Source organism: Schistocerca cancellata, chromosome 5 (assembly GCF_023864275.1).
Source record: "Schistocerca cancellata isolate TAMUIC-IGC-003103 chromosome 5, iqSchCanc2.1, whole genome shotgun sequence".
In the NCBI taxonomy this organism is placed as follows: domain Eukaryota; kingdom Metazoa; phylum Arthropoda; class Insecta; order Orthoptera; family Acrididae; genus Schistocerca; species Schistocerca cancellata.
Genome location: NC_064630.1, coordinates 679,659,115 through 679,682,216, shown reverse-complemented (window position 1 = coordinate 679,682,216; position 23,102 = coordinate 679,659,115). Strand labels below are relative to the sequence as shown.

Here is a 23,102-nt window from a genome sequence, read left to right as displayed (position 1 = left end):
CACAATCAGAACTGGAGCCAGGGACAGAGACTCTTGTGACATTATCCTGACTGCCTTGTCCGAGAATTACTTCGAGCAGATAGTTAGAGAACCAACTCGTGAAGCTAACGTTTTAGACCTCATAGCAACAAATAGACCGGAACTTTTCGACTCCGTGAATGTAGAAGAGGGTATCAGTGATCATAAGTCAGTGGTTGCATCAATGACTACAAGTGTAATAAGAAATGCCAAGAAAGGAAGGAAAATATATTTGCTTAACAAGAGTGATAGGGCACAAATCGCAGAATATCTGAGTGACCACCATCAAACGTTCATTTCTGAGGAAGAGGATGTGGAACAAAAATGGAAAAAATTCAGAAACATCGTCCAGTACGCCTTAGATAAGTTCGTACCGACTAAGGTCCAAAGCGAGGGGAAAGATCCACCGTGGTATAACAATCATGTACGAAAGGTACTACGGAAACAAAGAAAGCTTCATCATAGGTTTACGAGTAGTCGAATCATAGCTGATAAGGAAAAGCTGAACGAAGCGAAAAAGAGCGTAAAGAGAGCAATGAGAGAAGCATTCAACGAATTCGAACATAAAACATTGGCAAACAATCTAAACAAGAACCCTAAAAAGTTTTGGTCATATGTAAAATCGGTAAGCGGATCTAAATCCCCTATTCAGTCACTCGTTGACCACGATGGCACCGAAACAGAGGACGACCGAAGAAAGGCAGAAATACTGAATTCAGTGTTCCGAAACTGTTTCACTGCGGAAAATCGTAACACGGTCCCTGACTTCAGCCGTCGCACGGACGCCAAAATGGAAAATATTGAAATAAACGATATCGGAATTGAAAAACAACTGCTATCACTTAGTAGCGGAAAAGCATCCGGACCAGACGAGATACCCTTAAGATTCTACAGTGATTATGCTAAAGAACTTGCCCCCTTTCTATCAGCAATTTATCGTAGATCGCTGGAAGAACGTAAAGTACCTAGCGACTGGAAGAAAGCGCAGGTCGTTCCCATTTTCAAGAAGGGTCCTAAATCAGATGCGAATAATTATAGGCCTATTTCGCTTACGTCAATCTGTTGTAGAATAATGGAACATGTTTTGTGTTCTCGTATTATGACGTTCTTAAATAATACAAATCTCCTTCATCATAACCAAGATGGATTCCGCAAACAGAGATCATGTGAAACTCAGCTCGCCCTATTTGCCCAAGAAATTCACAGTGCCGTAGACACTGGCGAGCAGATTGATGCCGTATTCCTGGACTTCAGGAAGGCATTTGATACGGTTCCGCACTTACGTTTAGTGAAAAAAATGCGAGCTTACGGAATATCGGACCAGGTTTGTGATTGGATTCAGGATTTCCTAGAAGAAAGAACACAACATGTCATTCTTAACGGTTCAAAATCTGCAGATGTAGAGGTAATTTCGGGAGTACCGCAAGGAAGCGTGATAGGACCTTTATTGTTTACATAATACATAAATGACTTAGTTGACAACATCGGTAGCTCCGTGAGGCTATTTGCAGATGACACGGTTGTCTACAAGAAAGTAGCAACATCAGAAGACTCGTACGTACTCCAGGAAGACCTGCAGAGGATTAATGCATGGTGCGACAGCTGGCAGCTTTCCCTAAACGTAGATAAATGTAATATAATGCGCATACATAGGGGCAGAAATTCATTCCAGTACGATTATGCCATAGGTGGTAAATCATTGGAAGCGGTAACGACCGTAAAATACTTAGGAGTTACTATCCGGAGCGATCTGAAGTGGAATGATCACATAAAACAAATAGTGGGAAAAGCAGGCGCCAGGTTGAGATTCATAGGAAGAATTCTAAGAAAATGTGACTCATTGACGAAAGAAGTAGCTTACAAAACGCTTGTTCGTCCGATTCTTGAGTATTGCTCATCAGTATGGGACCCTTACCAGGTTGGATTAATAGAAGAGATAGACATGATCCAGCGAAAAGCAGCGCGATTCGTCATGGGGACATTTAGTCAGCGCGAGAGCGTTACGGAGATGCTGAACAAGCTCCAGTGGCGGACACTTCAAGAAAGGCGTTACGCAATACGGAGAGGTTTATTATCGAAATTACGAGAGAGCACATTCCGGGAAGAGATGGGCAACATATTACTACCGCCCACATATATCTCGCGTAATGATCACAACGAAAAGATCCGAGAAATTAGAGCAAATACGGAGACATACAAGCAGTCGTTCTTCCCACGCACAATTCGTGAATGGAACAGGGAAGGGGGGATCAGATAGTGGTACAATAAGTACCCTCCGCCACACACCGTAAGGTGGCTCGCGGAGTATAGATGTAGATGTAGATGTAGATGTAATGTTAGGTGACTCACCTTGTATAGTATGCAGTTCATTAGAGGAAGATTGAACATCTCCATAAAGAGCAGCCACAGATGTTGGACAGACAATCGCAGGTGGAAGAAAAGTAACTGCGAAGAAGTCTGGTTGACATGAGAAATACTTTAACAGATCGTCGAAGAAACGAAGCACAAAAATGTTGAATGAAAGACAATATTGCAGCATTATAAATCACTTAAGTACGAAACAAATAGTAACTGCAGGGATGCCAGGGCGAAAAGGCTACAGGAAAAATGACAGGTAATCGGAAAAGAAATGATCGTCGGAGTGATTGGCTTAGTATACAGTAAAGTCAAAACAGTATGTGGTGAAATTTAAAAATATGACGGTCTCATTAAGAATGCAACGAGGGTTCCATTGTTAATCGAAGGGGACATAGCGGATAGGTGGATAGAGGACAATGAAAGCATTTTTGAGAGGGTGGAGTGGTATGATATGACAGAAGAAGAAATTGGGGTCGATATGGAAGGTCAAGTATTAGAGTCAGAATTTAAAAGAGGTACGAAGTATTTGAGATCAAATAAGGATGACGGGATACATAACATCCCATTGGAATGCCTACAGTCACTGGGGTGAAGTGACTACCAAGTGATTATTCGAGTTGGTGTGTGTAATCTGTGAGACTTGTGACATACTATGAGGCTTTCGGAAAAAAAATCTGGTCCACATCATTTCGATGACAGTCCGAGATTGTACATTCTAGAACTATCGTACCACCAGCTTAACAGCTCGTGCATCCAGTTACTAAGTAGAATAATATACCGAAGAATGGAAAAGAAAATGTGCTAGATGAAGGTCACTTTACATATAGGAAAGATAATTGCACTAGAGACGCAGGCCTAATGTTGCGGTTGATAATCGAAGCAAGGCTGGAGAATAGTCAAGACACTTTCATATGATTTCAAGAATTGGAAAAATCGTTCTGCTGTGTAAAATGGTGCATGGTATTCGACTATACATTATGTACGAGAACCAAGAGGGAACAATCAGAGCAGAAGACCAAGAACGAATGTTTGCGTTCAAAAAGGATGTAAGACAAGGATGTAGAGTACTGCTGTACAGATCCATAGAAGAAGCAATGGCGGCAATAAAAGATAGGTTGAAAAGTGGGATTAAAATTCAGTCTGAAAAAAAATCAGTTCGCTGTTGTACGGCCATCGTCAATGAAAGTGGAGGAGAGCCACAATATCTGCTCAACGGCAAGACTGATCCAAAGAGTACAGAACGTGAATTGAGAGTTAACCGAAGAAAGACAAAAGTAATGAGAAGTAGCAGATGTGACAATAACGAGAAAGATAATATCACAATAGGCGATCACAAAGTAGACAAAAGTTAACGGATTCTGCTTTCTTGTAATAAATCTAACCCATGACGCACGAAGCACGGCAGACGCAAAAAGCAAACGTCCAGAGATAAAGAGGGCATTCCTGGAAAAAAAGAAGCAAGACATACCTCAATCTGAGGAATAAATTTCTGCGATTTACGTTTGGAGCACAGCATTGTACGGTAGTAAATCAAGGACTTTGAGAAAACCGGAACAGAAGAGAATCGAAGCGTCTGAGTTTTGGTGCTACAGCAGAACGTCGAAAAATTAGGTTTACTGGTAATTACGGAATGGGGAGCTTCTCCGCAGAACTGGCGAAGTAGGGAACATATGGAAAACAATGACAATAAGAAGAGATACTATTATTAAGACATCAGAGAATAACTTCCGTGGTAGTAGGCAGCTCCAGAGTAAAAGAGAGGAGATCGGTAAACTCATACTGCTGCTCTTTGAACCACGTACGTACAGAGCAAGCTGTGTGACACGTTGCGTTATCCTACTGGTAGATGGCATAGTGTCGAGGAGAAAAAAGTACGGGTTGTGGTTGAAATGGTCCTCAAAGATAGAAGCATACTTGATCTATTGTGCCTCCTAGGATAACGAGCTCATCCATGGAAAGCCACTCAAACATTCTCCAGACCGTACTGCTTCCTCCTCCGACCTAGACCCTTCCAACGATTGTTGCATGGCCGCACAGGCCAAAGGAAATCAATCCAACGAAACATAAAATGTGATACGTCTTAAAAGGCCACCTGCCGCCACTCAGGAGACGTCAAACTGCGTTAGTGGTGTGCAGCACCCAGTCTTCGTCGCCGGTGAACGGGAGTAAGCATGGGTATATCGACCAGGCGGATGCTGCAGAGACCCATTCGCAGCAACGTTCGCTCAACAGTCATTGACGAGACACTGTTGGTGAGCCCTTCGTTCACCTGGGCGGTTAGTTGTTCAAGAGGTGCATATCTATTCACCCGTTCATATCTCCACTGCCATTTTTCACCCTGTTATACAGGGTGGTTCATTGATAGTAACCGGGCCAAATATCTCAGGAAGTAAGCGTCAAACGAAAAAACTACAAATAACGAAACTCGTCTAGCATGAAGGGGGAAACCAGATGGCGCTATGGTTGGCCCGCTACATGCCGCGGCCAAAGGTCAAACGGATATCAACTGCGTTTTTTTAAAATAGTAACCCCCATTTTTATTACATTTTCGAGTAGTACGTAAAGAAATATGAATGTTTTAGTTGGACCACTTTTTTCGCTTTGTGGTAGATGGCGCTGTAATAGTCACAAACGTATAAGTACGTGGTATCACGTAATATTCCGCCAGTGCGGACGGTATTTGCTTCGTGATACATTACCCGTGTTAAAATGGACCGTTTACCCATTGGGGAAAAGGTCGATATAGTGTTGATGTATGGCTATTGTGATCAAAATGCCCAAAGGGCGTGTGCTGTGTATGCTGCTCAGTATCCTGGACGACATCATCCAAGTGTCTGGACCGTTCGCCGGATAGTTACGTTATTTAAGGAAACAGGAAGTGTTCAGCTACATGTGAAACGTCAACTACGACCTGCAACAAATGATGATGCACAAGTAGGTGTTTTAGCTGCTATCGCAAATAATCCGCACATCAGTAGCAAAAAAATTGCGCGAGAATCGGGAATCTCAAAAATGTCGGTGTTGAGAATGCTACATCAACATCGACTACTCCCTAACCATATTTCAATGCATCAGGAATTGCATGGCGACGACTCTGAACGTGGTGTACAGTTCTGCCACTGGGCACAAGAGAAATTACGGGACGATGACAGATTTTTCGCACGCGTTCTATTTAGCGACGAAGCCTCATTCACCAACTGCCGTAACGTAAACCGGCATAATATGCACCATTGGGCAACGGAAAATCCACGAAGGCTGCGACAAGAGGAACATCAGCGACCTTGAGAGGTTAATGTATGGTGCGACATTATGGGAGGAAGGATAATTGGTCCCCATTTTATCGATGACAATCTAAATGGTGCAATGTATGCTGATTTCCTTCGTAATGTTCTACCGATGTAACTACAAGATGTTTCACTGCATGACAGAATGGCGATGTACTTCCAACATGATGGATGTCCGGCACATAGCTCGCGTGCGGTTGAAGCGGTATTGAATAGCATATTTCATGACAGGTGGATTGATGGTGTAAGCACCATATCATGGCCCGCACGTTCACCGTATTTGACGTCCCCGGATTTCTTTCTGTGGGGAAAGTTGAAGGATATTTGCTATTGTGTTCCACCAACAACGCCCGACAATATGCGTCAGCGCATTGTCAATGCATGTGCGAACATTAAGGAAGGCTAAGTATTCGCTGTTGGGAGGAATGTCGTTACACGTATTGCCAAATGCATTGAGGTTGACGGACATCATTTTGAGCATTTATTATATTAATTTGGTATTTACAGATAATCACTCTGTAACAGCATGCGTTTTTAGGAATGATAAGTTCACAAAGGTACATGTAACACATTGGAACAACCGAAATAAAATGTTCAAACGTACTTACGTTTTGTATATTTATTTAAAAAACCTACCTGTTACCAATTGTTCGTCTAAAATTGTGAGCCATATGTTTGTGACTATTACAGCGCCATTTATAACAAACCGAAAAAAGTGGTCCAACTGAAACATTCATATTTCTTTACGTACTACACGAATTGTAATAAAAAACGTGGGTCCCTATTTTTTAAAAAACACAGTTGATATGCGTTTGACCTATGGTAGTGCCATCTAGCGGGCCAACCGTAGCGCCATCTGGTTTCCCCCTTCAAGCTAGACAAGTTTCGTTCTATGTAGATTTTTCGTTTGACGCTTATTTCGTGAGACATTTGGCCCGGTCACGATCGATGGACCGCCCTTTATATGACCTATCCCGCACCACATCTGCCTCGGCTCCGGTTTTCGATAGCGCCTTTTTCCCATGAACGGCGTACTTTAACTACGGTGGCATGCGAACAGTTTGCAGACTTAGCCTTTCAGAAATATTTCCAACCTTCGCCTGAAAGCCAATGATAATGCCCTTTGCGCGTCAGATAAATCGCTTCGTTTTCGCCTCCCCTCTGACATGTTTTATATACCCTCGACTGCTGGTGCTGTCACCTGTCGTCTGTGAGTGGCGATTAGAAGTTGACGTCGAACATAGATGGTGGTCACATTAATGCGACTCGACAGCATATTGATGTGGTTTGTCTTCCTGCCTCACCCTTCATTCACGTCACAGCATCTTACTCTTAGAGTATTTGCCTACCGAAACATTTTCTCTCAAACTAGCAAAAGAACATAATTTTAGTTCACCTCCATACAAAAACAACCACAAGGAAGTGTGTTAAGTTGGGTCATTATATGGCGCGGTGTAACTAAGAACTGCGATGGTGTTGCATCATTATCTACACGGCAACAAGAAATATTTGGATTACGCCAGCCTGTTACATTAACTCGATGAAATGACATGCGTGCAGTGAATCATAAACGAGTAAACTGTTGGACGTTCAATACCAAAGCCAAAAAACTACACTACTGGCCATTAAAATTGCTACATCACGAAGATGACTTGCTACAGACACGAAATTTAACCGACTGGAAGAAGATGCTGTGACATGCAAATGATTAGCTTTTCAGAGCATTCACACAATGTCGGAGCCGGTGGTGACACCTAGTACGTGCTGACATGAGGAAAGTTTCCAAGCGATTTCTCATACAACAGCAGTTGACCGGCGTTGCCTGGTGAAAAGTTGTTGTGATGCCTCGTGTAAGGAGGAGAAATGCGTATCATCAAGTTTCCGACTTTGATAAAGGCCGGATTTTAGCCTATCGCGATTGTGGTTTATCGTATTGCGACATTGCTACTCGCGTTGGTCCAGATTCAATGACTGTTAGCAGACTATGGAATCGGTGGGTTCAGGAGGGTAATACGGAACGCCGTGCTGGATCCCAAGTGCCTCGTATCACTAGCAGTCGAAATGACAGGCATCTTATCGGCATGGCAGTAACTGATCGTGCAGCCACGTCTAGATCCCTGCGTCAACAGATGGGGACGTTTGCAAAACAAAAACCATCTGTACGAACAGTTCGACGACGTTCGCAGCAGCATGGACTATCAGCTTGGAGACCGTGGTTGCGGTTACCCCTGACGCTGCATCGCAGACAGGAGCGCCTGCGATGGTGTACTCAACGACGAGGCTGGATGCACGAATGACAAAATATAATTTTTTCGGATGAATCCAGGTTCTGTTTACAACAAAATGATAGTCCCATCCGTGTTCGGCAATATCGCAGTGAACGCACATTGGAAGCGTGTATTCGTCATTGATTACACGTCTCGGTCACCTCTTGTTCGCATTGACGGCAGTTTGAACAGTGGACGTTACATTTCAGATGTGATACGACCCGTGGCTCTACCCTTATTTCGATCCCTGCGAACCCTACATTTCAGCAGGATAATGCACGACCGCAATTTGCAGGTCCTGTACGGGCCTTTCTGTATACAGAAAATGTTCGACTGCTGCCCTGGCCACACATTCTCCAGATCTCTCGCCAATTGAAAACGTCTGGTCATTGGTGGGCGAGCAAATGGCTCGTCACAATACGCCAGTCATTACAATTGTAGAACTGCGGTATCGTGTTGAAGCTGCATGGGAAACTGTACCTGTACACGCCATCCTAGCTCTGTTTGACTCAAGGCCCAGGCGTATCAAGGCCGTTATTACGGCCAGAGGTGCCTTTTCTGGGTACTGATTTCTCAGGATCTATGCACCCAAATTACGTGAAAATATAATCACATATCAGTTCTAGTATAATATGTTTGTCCAGTGAATACCCGTTTATCATCTGCATTTACTCTTGGTGTAGCAATTACAATGGCCAGCAGTGTATATCGTACGTAGGGGCCTTAGCATTTAGAGCCTAGAGCACGAATCTGGACGTTTCGGTCACTCACCGGGACTCTGAAGATGTTCATCCTGGTCCATTCACTGCGACCCCTGGGGCTGACAGCTGCGATGCGCATCGTGATGTCTTGGTGAGGCTCGATGTCGTCCACTAGGAAGACTGGCGACTTCTGCGTCTTATTGAGCATTAGGTTGCCTGTTTTGACATCGAAGACTTCTAGCTGGTAGCTCTGGCGGAATCCACGGTCAGTGGCGTTAGAGCACTGTACCGCGAAAGAGTCAGTCCTCTCGTTCAAAAGGGAGCAGTTGGATGGAGCGTCAGGCAATCCTGTGAGAAAAAAGTGATTTAACACAATCTCAACGGCGCTATTTACTCCAGATTACATCAGATAAAACAAAAAACTCATTATAGCCGTCGTGTCATACTTCGTTACTACTTCCGTGGCTTCCATGGTAATGGAACACAGTGGGAATGTCACTTCACAACTTAGTCATGGAGGATATTGTATGCGATAATATTCTTACATAATACCTCTATTTTCCTTATATTTTCCACTCAGCCATGTGAACTGATATCAGACTTACATTGCATCGGTTCCAGATCCTAAGGGCTATATTTTACTGCATGGGGACTCGAATACTATATCAGTTTCGTGTAATGAACTAACAATTATCAGAATGTAAAGTACTAATGTGGAATATTGAAAACATCCATTTACAAAACAAGAGTCCACTAACTCTATACATGTGTATTCAATTCACCTAATTTATAGTGCTGTATGGAGAACACGCGAAATCCATTGCTGTACAGTGAAACAGAAGTAACTTATCAGTATCTCAACTTAAACTACTACATTTTGCAGACAAGTCAATCTCCTCTACGTTCACAAGTCCAGTTCTAAGCGAAGTAGAAAAAAACCTGCAGGAAGACAGTGAATCTGTAGGAAAGACTCCCGTCGAATATGTCAAAGTAGTCACACCAAACTTTGACAATGTGGAGAGTTTTCAAAGTGTAACCCACTGGAGTGTTGAGCGGTTCCTACAACGCAAGGCTACTATAATTTTCTGATAATTAGTGGGCCTAAACCTACAAGTCCGACCAAATTTTTGTCAGTCTCTAGGATTGTCACTTACATACCGAACCTGTAGGTGGATACGCATCGATTATTTTAGTAAGTACAACAGAGATATTAGGTAATATGAGGTAGAAACTATGTGGAATTGTTATGACGGAACGTGTTGAATGCAATTCTGAAAGTACAGTCTCCTACTAAAGATGAATTGAAAATGAATAGATTTATTTACGGACTGATGTTACTACTACAGGTGAATTAGTTTGTAAATAATGAATGTGCGACGAAGTTTCTGTGAAGGCCACAGTGCTTAGCTAGACAAGGTCCCATTGGTGGTGCTATGCCTCTGTCTAACGTTGAACAGCAAATGAATTTTCCTAGTTAGTTGCAGTGGAACACATAGTTCTGTAATTATCAAATAAATAAACATTTCACAATAACTAGGATTATGGAGAGAGCAAATAATTATTAAGATATAGTCAATTAATTTTTTCTGGGTTTGTGACCGCATCCACATGACCACAAAACAAGAACGAATCAGGACATGTAATGAGTACGGTCCCTAAATTGGAAATCATGCCCAGAATAACGGCAGGGAGGCAGAGATTGCTAGTAACGTAAATTATGAACAAGATTGATACTGAGGTAATCATTCCCACAGCATTGTCAGGGAGGGAGAGTTTGCTAGTAACGTTAATCTTGAGCGAGGTTGGTAATGTTTCAAGGTGTAATTGTTATTCAGTTAAACGATGTGAGTGCGACAGAGCACTGAATGAGCTGAACTGTATCAAGTGAGTAGGAGTCGATGATGTACCTTCGGAATTACTGAAACATGTGCAACGTATAGGAACAAACGCGTTATTTAAGTTAGTGCCACAATTATATCTGCCGTTTGACTTGACATCATTTGACTTGCCAACATTTTTACTGAGTGGCATTAAGATATGGTCAATTAATTTTTTCTGGGTTTGTGACCGCATTATATTTGTATGGTTATAGTCATCCACATGACCACAAAACAAGAACGAATCAGGACATGTAATGAGTACGGTCCCTAAATTGGAAATCATGCCCAGAATAATGTCACTAAAGACGGCACGCGAGGATAAATTTTCAAACGAGTGGACAATTCATTTATACACTCCTGGAAATTGAAATAAGAACACCGTGAATTCATTGTCCCAGGAAGGGGAAACTTTATTGACACATTCCTGGGGTCAGATACATCACATGATCACACTGACAGAACCACAGGCACATAGACACAAGCAACAGAGCATGCACAATGTCGGCACTAGTACAGTGTATATCCACCTTTCGCAGCAATGCAGGCTGCTATTCTCCCATGGAGACGATCGTAGAGATGCTGGATGTAGTCCTGTGGAACGGCTTGCCATGCCATTTCCACCTGGCGCCTCAGTTGGACCAGCGTTCGTGCTGGACGTGCAGACCGCGTGAGACGACGCTTCATCCAGTCCCAAACATGCTCAATGGGGGACAGATCCGGAGATCTTGCTGGCCAGGGTAGTTGACTTACACCTTCTAGAGCACGTTGGGTGGCACGGGATACATGCGGACGTGCATTGTCCTGTTGGAACAGCAAGTTCCCTTGCCGGTCTAGGAATGGTAGAACGATGGGTTCGATGACGGTTTGGATGTACCGTGCACTATTCAGTGTTCCCTCGACGATCACCAGTGGTGTACGGTCAGTGTAGGAGATCGCTCCCCACACCATGATGCCGGGTGTTGGCCCTGTGTGCCTCGGTCGTATGCAGTCCTGATTGTGGCGCTCACCTGCACGGCGCCAAACACGCATACGACCATCATTGGCACCAAGGCAGAAGCGACTCTCATCGCTGAAGACGACACGTCTCCATTCGTCCCTCCATTCACGCCTGTCGCGACACCACTGGAGGCGGGATGCACGATGTTGGGGCGTGAGCGGAAGACGGCCTAACGGTGTGCGGGACCGTAGCCCAGCTTCATGGAGACGGTTGCGAATGGTCCTCGCCGATACCCCAGGAGCAACAGTGTCCCTAATTTGCTGGGAAGTGGCGGTGCGGTCCCCTACGGCACTGCGTAGGATCCTACGGTCTTGGCGTGCATCCGTGCGTCGCTGCGGTCCGGTCCCAGGTCGACGGGCACGTGCACCTTCCGCCGACCACTGGCGACAACATCGATGTACTGTGGAGACCTCACGCCCCACGTGTTGAGCAATTCGGCGGTACGTCCACCCGGCCTCCCGCATGCCCACTATACGCCCTCGCTCAAAGTCCGTCAACTGCACATACGGTTCACGTCCACGCTGTCGCAGCATGCTACCAGTGTTAAAGACTGCGATGGAGCTCCGTATGCCACGGCAAACTGGCTGACACTGACGGCGGCGGTGCACAAATGCTGCGCAGCTAGCGCCATTCGACGGCCAACACCGCGGTTCCTGGTGTGTCCGCTGTGCCGTGCGTGTGATCATTGCTTGTACAGCCCTCTCGCAGTGTCCGGAGCAAGTATGGTGGGTCTGGCACACCGGTGTCAATGTGTTCTTTTTTCCATTTCCAGGAGTGTATAATGCACGATTGTCAACTGCTGAACGTAATGATCGGCGAGAAATTTAATATCAGGATCGATGGTCACGCTGTAGATGAAGTTAAGGAATTCTGCTACCTAGGCAGTAAAATAACGAATGACGGACGGAATAAGGCTGACATCAAAAGCAGACTAACAATGGCAAAAAGGGCATTCCTGGCCAAGAGAAGACTACTAATATAAAATGTCTGCCCTAATTTGAAGAAGAAATTTCTGAGAATGTGCCGGCCGGAGTGGCCGAGTGGTTCTAGGCGCTACAGTCTTGAGCCACGTGACCGTTACGATCGTAGGTTCGAATCCTGCCTCGGGCATGGATGTGGGTAATGTCAATAGGTTGGTTAGGTTTAAGTAGTTCCAAGTTCTAGGGGACTGACGACCTCAGAATTTAAATCCCATAGTGCTCAGAGCCATTTGAACCATTTTTTTTGTACGTCTGGAGTACAGTATTCTACGGTAGTGAAACATGGGCTGGGGAAAGCGGAACAGAAGAAAATCTAAGTACTCTAAACGTGGTGCTACAGACGAGGAGGTTCTGTGCAGAATCGGAGATTAAGAGAATATATGGAAAACACTGATAAGGAGAAGGGACAGGATGATAGAACATCTGTTAAGACACCAGGGAATGACTTCCATGGTACTAGAGGGAGCTGTAGAGCGTAAAAACTGTAAAGGAAGACATTGGAATACATCCAGCAAATAATTGAGGACGTAGGTTGCAAGTTCTACTCTGAGATGAGGAGGTTAGCACAGGAGAGGAATTCGTGGTGGGCCGTATCAAAGAAGACTGATGACCCAAAAAAAGGATATGCGGACGAAAAAATCTAAGGACTGAAGACATACCGAACGATGATCAGCAATACGTTGAAGGTCTCGACTATGTAAAGTGTGTACGAATCCTAGAAGATTGAGAATAAAGTTCAGACAGACAAAAACGTTTGTGACAAGTATGGTATTTCAGGTCTACTTAGTATTGTGGCGTCATTAACGGCTATGAGCAATCTGTTTTGTGGAATGGAGATATAGTTCACGTATTAATTAATCTAACGAAATTATACACAAAAACAAACGTGCTTCTGTTGCATTACGTAAACGGTTGCGCTGCTCTCTACCCTGTTTCCACTATACTGGATTTTTCTCGGTATTAAGTCATAAGTGAAGTATGTGAAAAATTCCCGGCGACCTAAAACATGTTCGAAAATGGTATTGTTGCAGTGTGTGCAGCGATATAGTAGATCTATCCATAAATTCATGGACCAGCGGCTGAAAACGTACATTGTAGCAGACGAGCATTTCGAACATTTTATATAAAGGGAATTGTAAGGAAATCTTCATGACCACATTCTTTTGTGATCTCCAATTTGTTGCAGTTACTAATTAACTCATATTGCATAAGTTGCTGTTTTGGTATCAAACCCATGATTCGAGATAATTATTATTCAACAATCTATACAGCCCAGTTCCCTGCTGTAAAAATACATTCGATTATTGGTGGGCCCCATCCTTACAAGGGTTTTGAAGAATCGAGAGAAGAACTGTTGCCGTAGGTAACTGATGAATCATTATTGTGTATGCCTGTATTTCTATCTACTTGATAAAGAAAACACACACATGCATCAGTGGGAGATTAAAAGTAAACATAATTCAAATTGGGAGCCAAAATCATATAAACAAGGAAACTTCAACAGTAACTAGACATGGAACAGCAATATGAAGATTATATTTTGTGAAGTGTAAAAATGCTGCATGGGTTTTTGAGAAACATGTGTTATGTTAGCATTTTTACAACGTAGGAGCATGCACAAAGGGGAGACATACTTCGAATATAATTGAAAGTAACCGCAAGAATTTTCTGCACATCCGTTGAATTGTAATTCGAACTGAACACTGTCTGCCGAGGTATCTTTGGGCGTACATCCGGGCTGTTCTCTTCGAGTTCCTTCTGTATTCTTCATAAAGAAATAGAACTTCTTTTGTCTCTGTCTGTGAACTAAATTTATTTTTTGAAAGCAGCCAGTACTCTGCACATATATACTGCACAGACAGAATGAAAAACGCATTTCCTCGGTGCCCCTTTAATACTAGTATCACCGCTGTGCAACGCTCTGTTTCCTCTTTATCCAACGTGACATTTTACCTGTTTTGGGCACGAAATCACAAACTTTCGCATATGAGTGCGTTAGGGTTCATGTTCATAACAGATAATCCCGAAGTTCTAAATATTATAACCACTATTAAATTAGTAATTGGATTCTGAAGTGTTCAAGGCCATTGATATATCCGTGCGGAGGCTGTAGTAGTGAAACGTAGCATACCAGTACCATATGAACAGCAAAAAATTTTAGATTCAGTAAGATGTATGCTGACCGTTCATTACCACTTCTATGTTAGAACGCACATAAGACTTATTTCCACCTCATATGTACCATCATAAAAGGCAAAAGTAGTTCATGTTTCAAACGGTGTACTATTTAATGTGTGTTGCAATTAATACTCTCATATAAGACGTCCTACATTTTTGTCTAACTGTGAGCAATAGTTGATATTTCATTAACAACTCGACCGTTAGGAATGACAAGATTCTAACTGACAAAATGGAAGAAAACCAGTTGTTAGTGTGACAAAATCTGAGGCGTCCAGTTGTCACGTGCAAATATGCTACAACACTCCGTAAATATCGCACTAAAATTATGAGATATCTCTTCAAATGCAAGCTAGAAATCGCACTAAAATTACATTTCCCTTCCGATGCATGGCGAAATCGCACAAAAATTACGCCATTTCTCTTCGAATGCGTGTTCGTGCGCAAATAAAGTGGACGAAAATATGTTTTTCAGCGCTTTCTTCACGATAAATAGAAACCAGTGTCAAGTGATGAAAATAATGATCAGCAGTGCTACAATCAACTGAGAGAAGGGACGCAGCTGTCTTTTTTCTATTGCATACTCTCTGAAGTGACATCATCCCTTCCGGCACTACGATTGTTACGTTGCTCACAGCACCAGGTCAATATTTCTCTTTTAAAGTGCGTGTAACGTACTGCGCAAGAGTGGGGTATAAGGTGATTAGATGTTTTGGAGGTGCTATCGCAGAATTGGCCCCATGGGTGAGGGTTTAATGTACTAACTGGCTATTCATTGACTCTGGTTCGAACCCTGCTGCTACCAACATTCTTTTTCATTTTATTTTATTTTATTCCTTGCAGTGTTAAATAACTAATTATAAAATTTAAATATATTTAAACAATTCAGTTTATGTAACTAAAATTAATATGTTCAGTTTATCTGTGATTACTACCCTCGCAATTCAAAAGATTATAGGCCACCACTTTGTAACACATTTGTGAAATTTTTCATGCGGCACCATTGGACAAGGTTTTATTTGACGTCTGCTAAAAGCATAAAATATTCGTGAGGCAACCTGTGGAGAAATAGCCAAGCTACAAAATCTCCAAAGTTCCAACTGATACCATTGTGTTTGATTCGTTGGGTCGAAAAGGTTCCTTGTGACAGATGAAACTGTGTGTTTCTAGAGACGAATTTTAGTTATGAATGACAGAGTTCCAAGTACTCAGTTGGAACACTCGCTCTTGAGAGATTTTAGAACCATCGTTTTAGCAACTCGACAATTTTTCTGTTACTGATGAATCATTAAAGGCATTGCTGTTATCGTGTACAGTTTCTGTAGTGTTCACAGTAAATAACAGTGGATTCCAATATGGATTAGATAGCTGAATCATTGGAGGTTTTTCACTGTCCAATATAGAAAATTCAGTTCTGTTCCTCCACTCAAAGTTATCAAATTAATTTTTATGTTGTTGTGTTGCAAACTCTCTGAAAATTTGAAAAAAGAATTTCTGTAAATATGTTAATGAAAAGGAAATAAAGAGGAGACTCAGAGAAGCAGACTCAGAGATCAACATAGGAAACGAAAGTCTGCTCTGTGATTTGTTTTGACTAGTGGAATGTAATGTCACGTCCAAGAGCAGAGATTAGTAAATTTTATTACAAATGAAATATAATCCTCACAATACCAAAGGGGGGGGGGGGTGTACTTCGTGCTCACCTTCTGGAAATATACTTATCTAGTCAGGTGCTGCATATTTTGAAAATTTGATTTATTATACCAGACTCCATAATCGCTTTAAATTATTGAGTAAAACATTACCAACAAATTTAAACTTAACTGTACATGTGACTTTTCACAAAAAAATGTCGTGTTCGTATTTCCATATTTAGACCATTCTTAAACCAAAAAATATCTTTAAAATGTTGTTGCGAATTAAAGCCAAGGACAATTAACGAAATCTGCATTTTAAATTTTCTTGTGGTAGTCGTAAAGGACCGCATATTGGTTACAGAAAATACGTTGATATAGCTAAAACTGGTATTTCCAAGTTGTAAAACCTATTTACACGTCAGCCCACATTTAAAAAGTATGGTCTTAACAAAATTTAACAAACCATCATGAATTTTTTCTTCTTAAGTCTTTTGTGTTGGGCATAAAGAACCTCCTACCCCATTGGTAGTAAACAGTATGTAAAATATGTTGGTACTGCTAGGACCAAAAATATTAAATTTAACAGAACATTATTTGAACACTAAAACTATATATTGTGCTTTGTGGACAGAATTATATTTTGGCAGATCAGGATATGACCTTGCAGTTGCCTTTAAATTAATTCGTGATACATATGGAGCGATCCCTATGAACCGGAATTCTTTTATTTATTGTCCTTTTTTGAATTTGCTCAATGAAAATATTTATTTGAATACCATTAAAATATTTAATTCGGTGCCTGAATATTCATGGAAGCAGGAGGTTGATAGCGCGCCCAATGCCACTGGAAAAGCCATGGTAACAAGTGAGCTCCTCTTCCCTGTGGGATTCACACAAGTATTGAAAAGCGTTTCTTTGTTTTCAGTTATCAGTCTTCTGCTCTCCCGCTACTAATTCCACCTACTCTGCCAACTTCTTCATCTCAGAGTTGCACTTGCAAAACACGTCCTCAATTATTTGCTGAATGTATTCCAATCTCTGACTTCCTCTACAGTTTTTGACCCCTACAGCTCCCTCTAGTACCGTGGAAGTCATTCCGTCATGTCTTAACAGCTGCCCTATCATCCTGCTCTGTCTCCCTGTCAGTGTTTTCCACGTATTCCTTTCCTCTCTGATTCTGCGTAGGTGCTCCTCATCCCCCACGTTATCTGTCCACCTAATTTTCAACATTCGTCTGTAGCATCATATCTCAAATGCTTCAATTCTCTGCTGTTCCGCTTTACCCACAGTCCATGTTTCACTAACATACAATACTGTGCTCCAAACGTATATTCTCAGAAATTTTTTGCTCAAATTAATGCCTATGAAACTAGTAGACTTCTCTTGGCACGGTATGCCCTTTTCGCCAGTGATACTCTGCATTTGATATCCTCCTTGCTCCGTCTGTCGTGGGTTATTTTGCTGCCTAGGTAGCAGAATTTCTTAACATCATCCACTTCGTGACGAACAATCCTAACGTTACGTTTCTCGATGTTCTCATTTCTGCTGCTTATTACTACCTTCGTCTTTCTTCGCTTTACTCTCAGTCCATATTGTGCACTCATTCGACTGCTCATTCTCTTCAGCAGATCACGAAATTCGTCTTCACTTTCACTCAGAATACCAATGTCATCAGCGAATCGTACCATTGACATTCTTTCACCATGAATTTTAATTCCAATCCTGAACCTTTCTTTTATTTACAGTACTGCTTCCTCCATGTAGAGATTGAACAATAGGGGTGAAAGACTACATTCCAGTCTTACACGTTTTTTAATCCGAGCGTTCGTTCTTGGTCGTCCATTCTCATTATGGCGGCTTGGCTCTTGTGCGCTTCGTATATTACACGACTCTCCCTATAGCTTACCCCTATTTTTCGCAGAATTTTGAACGTCTTGTAGCACTTTACATTGTCGAACGCTTTTTCCAGGTCGACAAATGCTACGAACGTGTCCTGATTTTCCTTCAGTATTGCTTCCATTGTCAACCGCGACGTCAGAATTGCCTCTCTGACGTATTTACCTTTCCTAAAGCCAAACATCGTCATTAAACACTTCCTCAATTTTATTTTCGATTCTTCTGTTTATTATCCTTCTCAGCAACATGGTTGGGTGACCTGTTGATTGTGAGATAATTCTCGCACTTGTCAGCTCTCGCCGTTTTCGGAACTGTATGATTATATTTCTCCGAAAGTCAGATGGTATGTCGCCAGACTCATACATACTGCACACCAACGTCAATAGTCGTTTTCTTCCCACTGGCCCCAATGAGTTTAGAAATTCTGAAGGAATGTTATCTATACCTTCCGCCTTATTTCATCTTAAGTCCTCCAAAGCTCATTTAAATTCTGGTTCTAATACAGGATACCCTGTCTCTTCTAAATCGACTACAGTTACTTCTTCTATCACGTCAGACAAATCTTCTCCCTCATACAGGCTTTCAATGTACTCCTTCCACCTGTCTGCATCTCCTCCGTATTTAACACTGGGATTCTCGTTGCACTCTTAATGTTACTCCCCTTGCTTTTAATTTCACCGAAGATTGTTTTGACTTTGCTATATGCTGAGTCAGTCCTTCCGACAATCATTTCATTTCCGATATCTTCATAATTTTGATACAGCCATTTTGCCTCTCGTATTTATTTCATTCGACAGTCACTTGTATTTCTGTATTCCTGAATTTCCCTGAACATTTTTGAATGTCTTTCTTTCATCGATCAACTGGAGTATTTCTTCTATTATCTTCGCAGTTACCATCTATGTACTTATGTTTTCCTTTCAAAATACTGTGTCTATCCTTGCCTTATCATTCCAAATGCTCGAATACTTAGTGGTGTGCATTACGCTGTGTCATGCTCCTCTAGCCTTGTGCAGTTCAATGGAAGTGAAGTGCGGCTTGTCGGAGTCATTGTCAGAACCAGTAATTCTTCTGTTAGATGGTCTGTCTATTTATTGCCATTTACATTCGTAAAATTGATTGATGCGTCGAGGGCGTGTCGTTTCACGTGCCTTGCACTTGATATTTCATGCATGATGAACCAATGTCTTCTGTTCACCGTAATATTCTGATATGCAACTAACACATCATGGTTTTTGAGGGATATTTTTGAGGGATATATGATATACCTGGGACAAAATCTTTTATAATTTGTGAGCAGCGTCCCAGCAGTTTTACATGAACTCATGATGCCATGTATATTCAAATATCTCATGTCATTAGTATCTATAGAAGTTGTATAGATTCGTATGTATCTGTCTATGAACTTATTATAAAAAGTAATGCATTATGTAAATACTGTAGCATACGTAATGTCGGCTTCCATATTATTACAGATAAGCATTCACATGTCACAGTTACCTTTTTCTGGTGATTATGCCTTCAACGCCCTCTTGAGACAAAGAATCTTTCCTTCATAACATGCCTATTCTCTGACTGCACCATTTTTGTTATTGAACAAAAATTTTTGTGGGATCACTGCGGGGGAATTTTGTTTTGTAGAGGAAGAGGCACAGAGTTGTAATTTAATTGCGTTTTCTATGGCTATTAATTATCATGGGTTTATATTATTTTACTGCACATGTTGTTCAAATGCGCTTTGTTTTTATACTCCTTTCGATAAGTTGAAGTTCAACAGCTACAGCCACCACTTCGGTGTCAACATTAAATTTTATACGAATTCTGTATCGAATAATCTGTAAAAATTATGTTATAGAGTGTAAATAGCTACATAATTAATTTCTAATAGGAGTTCCGTTCGTCTGATTGTTAAGAATCATAGTTTGATTGTTTTGTGGTATAGAAGAACCCATGCCATGGGTGACTTTGGTAAGGAAAGTCTATATAATAAAAGATAAGTGTTATAAATATTTTTGAGGGATATATGATATACCTGGGACAAAATCTTTTATAATTTGTGAGCAGCGTCCCAGCAGTTATACATGAACTCATGATGTCATGTATATTCAAATATCTCATGTCATTAGTATCTATAGAAGTTGTATAGATTCGTATGTATCTGTCTATGAACTTATTATAAAAAGTAATGCATTATGTAAATACTGTAGCATACGTAATGTCGGCTTCCATATTATTACAGATAAGCATTCACATGTCACAGATACCTTTTTCTGGTGATTATGCCTTCAACGCCCTCTTGAGACAAAGAATCTTTACTTCATATCATGCTCTACGGCATGAGCCAGTTTCTGCATTTATATGAAGGAGGAATACTTACAACTGACTAGATACTGTTATGGATCAAGGCATGTAACTCAGATCATTGTGTCATTGTGAAGACAATTGGTTTCCACGTTGTCGTATATATTACTTTAGTACCACAGTTCTGATGATGGGGGTACCGATACACGTCATACGGTATGAAAAATAAATGTTTTGGTGATCAAGGCAAGAGTAATTTGTTGGTCGCAGACCCCCTAAAGGACTATTAGTCTAAGCAAATGAAATCACATTCTTTATAAGTAGCAGCAGACTTTAGTATAGGTGTTTCTGAGAAAGCAAAGTTAATACCGACGCCTCTTTAAATAATGTAGCTATGAAAAGAGACTGTGCATTTTTTGATGAGGACTTTCACAAGTTGTATGAGTAAGAACGAAAACGGGATATCTTAAACGGTTCTGGAAAAATTTGCTGTGAACATCTTAACTAAACCACCATAGAAGATTTATTTCGTGTGATAATTATGATAGTGTCATTAGAAAGTAAATATAACATGTCAAACAGGACATACCTTCAGAATTTAATCTATGAAGAGTAATATTAAAAATATCCAGTACTAAGACAGTTGCCAGGAATTAAATTTGAAGGGCCCCAAAACGATGAAGATTTTTGTAAATAGTAATGTCTGGAAATATCATTCATAATGATAATCAAAATTGTAATATTTACTAAAATTATGTAGATTGCGACTTTCATAGTGTAAGAACAAGATCGGAGCAGTCTAAAACGTGATAAAAATCATGTAGGTGCAGTTGTATCTATACAGAAAATGATAGCATGTAAAGAAGAAACAGTAATGCCACATTCAAGTTCTTGAAATAATATGTGAGTAAAAAAGTAATATCTCCTATTTTTCCCATCATTAAACAAAATTTGTTATATGAAAAATCTGAATTTGGCAAAGCTTAGCCTTCAATCCACTGCAGCAACAACTTTCTGCGTCAATGGATGCCAGCACTGCAATCGCTCGCACAGTAGCCGACGTCGATTTTCGTCTTAGACAGCGTTCTGTGACAGAATTTTTGAATGCAGAAGAAAGACTAAAAAATGTGTAACGTGAAGCAACAATGTACAGTATATCAGTAGTGTTACACGACGAGTTCGTCACCGTAACGAAGCTGAGGGGCGAACTTCACTGGCTAAGGAAAAGCGGAGGAGCACGTCGCTGAATGCATTCAACATTCGACGAGTCTGTCACATCACTCCTGGTGACCACTGGGTGACTGTAGGTATTTTATGTCGCATTGCCTCCATCAGTAAAGGCAGCGTTATGACAATTATTGAGCAACTGGGATATTCAAAAGCTTTTGCACATTGAGTACCAAGAATGTTAACCGACGAGAATAAAGTGAAAAGGTAAACAGTTGCCTCCCACCCCTTGTAGCCGTCCCATTTGAAGGGAGAGGAGTTTCTGGAAAACAAACTGTGATTGGAGACGAAACACTGGGTTGAAACAGCACCAAGAGGCAGTCAGTGGAATGACATCACAGAAATTCACCGAAGAAGAAAAAGTTCGAAACTAAACGATTGGCAGGGAATGTTATGGATACGGTATTCTGGGGTGCAGAGTATGTGATTATGGTTGCTTTTTTGGAGCAGGGGCGCATTATAGATTCTGTTCAATAAGTCAGGACACTCAAACAGCTTAACACATGTCTTCAGCTGGCTCGCCCAACAAAAACTTTGATGGATGAATTTCTTTTAAATGGCAGCGCAGGATCACACATCAATCGTCACACCATTGAAGACATTACAAAACTGGATGGATACTCCATACAGCGCTGACCTGGCATCATGAGATTAGCTCCTGTGCTGGCCACTAAAAGAAGATGGTCGCGGAATTCACTTCGAAGGTAAGGAGTTCGTGCAAACGTCCGTGCGTCAGAGTCTTGAGAAGCAGGAAATGGTCGGAGATTACGCTAAAAAGTAATTATTAATCGTCACTGTTGTTGTTTTCAACCAATGTAGTTGAACTTGAAATTCCTTGCACATAAAAAACGGAAAAATATATGAGATATTCCTTTCTGAATGACCTTCGTACGCATATCATAACATATTTATCATGTAGAACGTCACAGTGTGGTGGAACGAATGGCTACCAAAACCTAATAAATATAGGACGGACCACGTGCAGCTTCCGGCCCCATGACTTCTACCTCACCATTTACAACCATCCTATCCAGCTAACTAATACACTAAAGTATCTTGGACTTACCCTCGACCGGCATATAACATGGAAATCTCATTTTCTTGCTAACCAACAAATGCCCAAACAAGACTAAATCGGATATTGCACATCAGTACTATCTTCCACACCTACAAAACCTTGATCCGATCCATCCCGTTCTAAACAAATACTGAACGCACAGCTGCGCCAACTAAGTTGTATCAGTTCTCCCAAACCGGAGACCATCAAGCACTCATCAAGCACTCTGACTTGCTTTCCATATCCACCCCCACCTCCTCCCCTACACCGATCCTTCTAATCCACCTGAGAATTCCCATCATCCATCAGACACGTCATTCC

The 23,102-nt window shown here is 41.5% G+C and overlaps 1 protein-coding gene across 2 annotated transcripts in view; it reads right to left on the bottom strand.

Moving 5' to 3' along the window:
• The window catches only part of LOC126187593 (B-cell receptor CD22-like), a 173,807-nt gene that overhangs the window by 22,970 nt on the left and 127,735 nt on the right, over positions 1–23,102 (bottom strand). For both annotated transcript variants that reach the window (XM_049928777.1, XM_049928778.1), the window contains exon 8: positions 8,699–8,976. In XM_049928777.1, the coding sequence (XP_049784734.1) occupies positions 8,699–8,976 (278 nt within the window). The remainder of the gene's footprint in view (positions 1–8,698; positions 8,977–23,102) is intronic.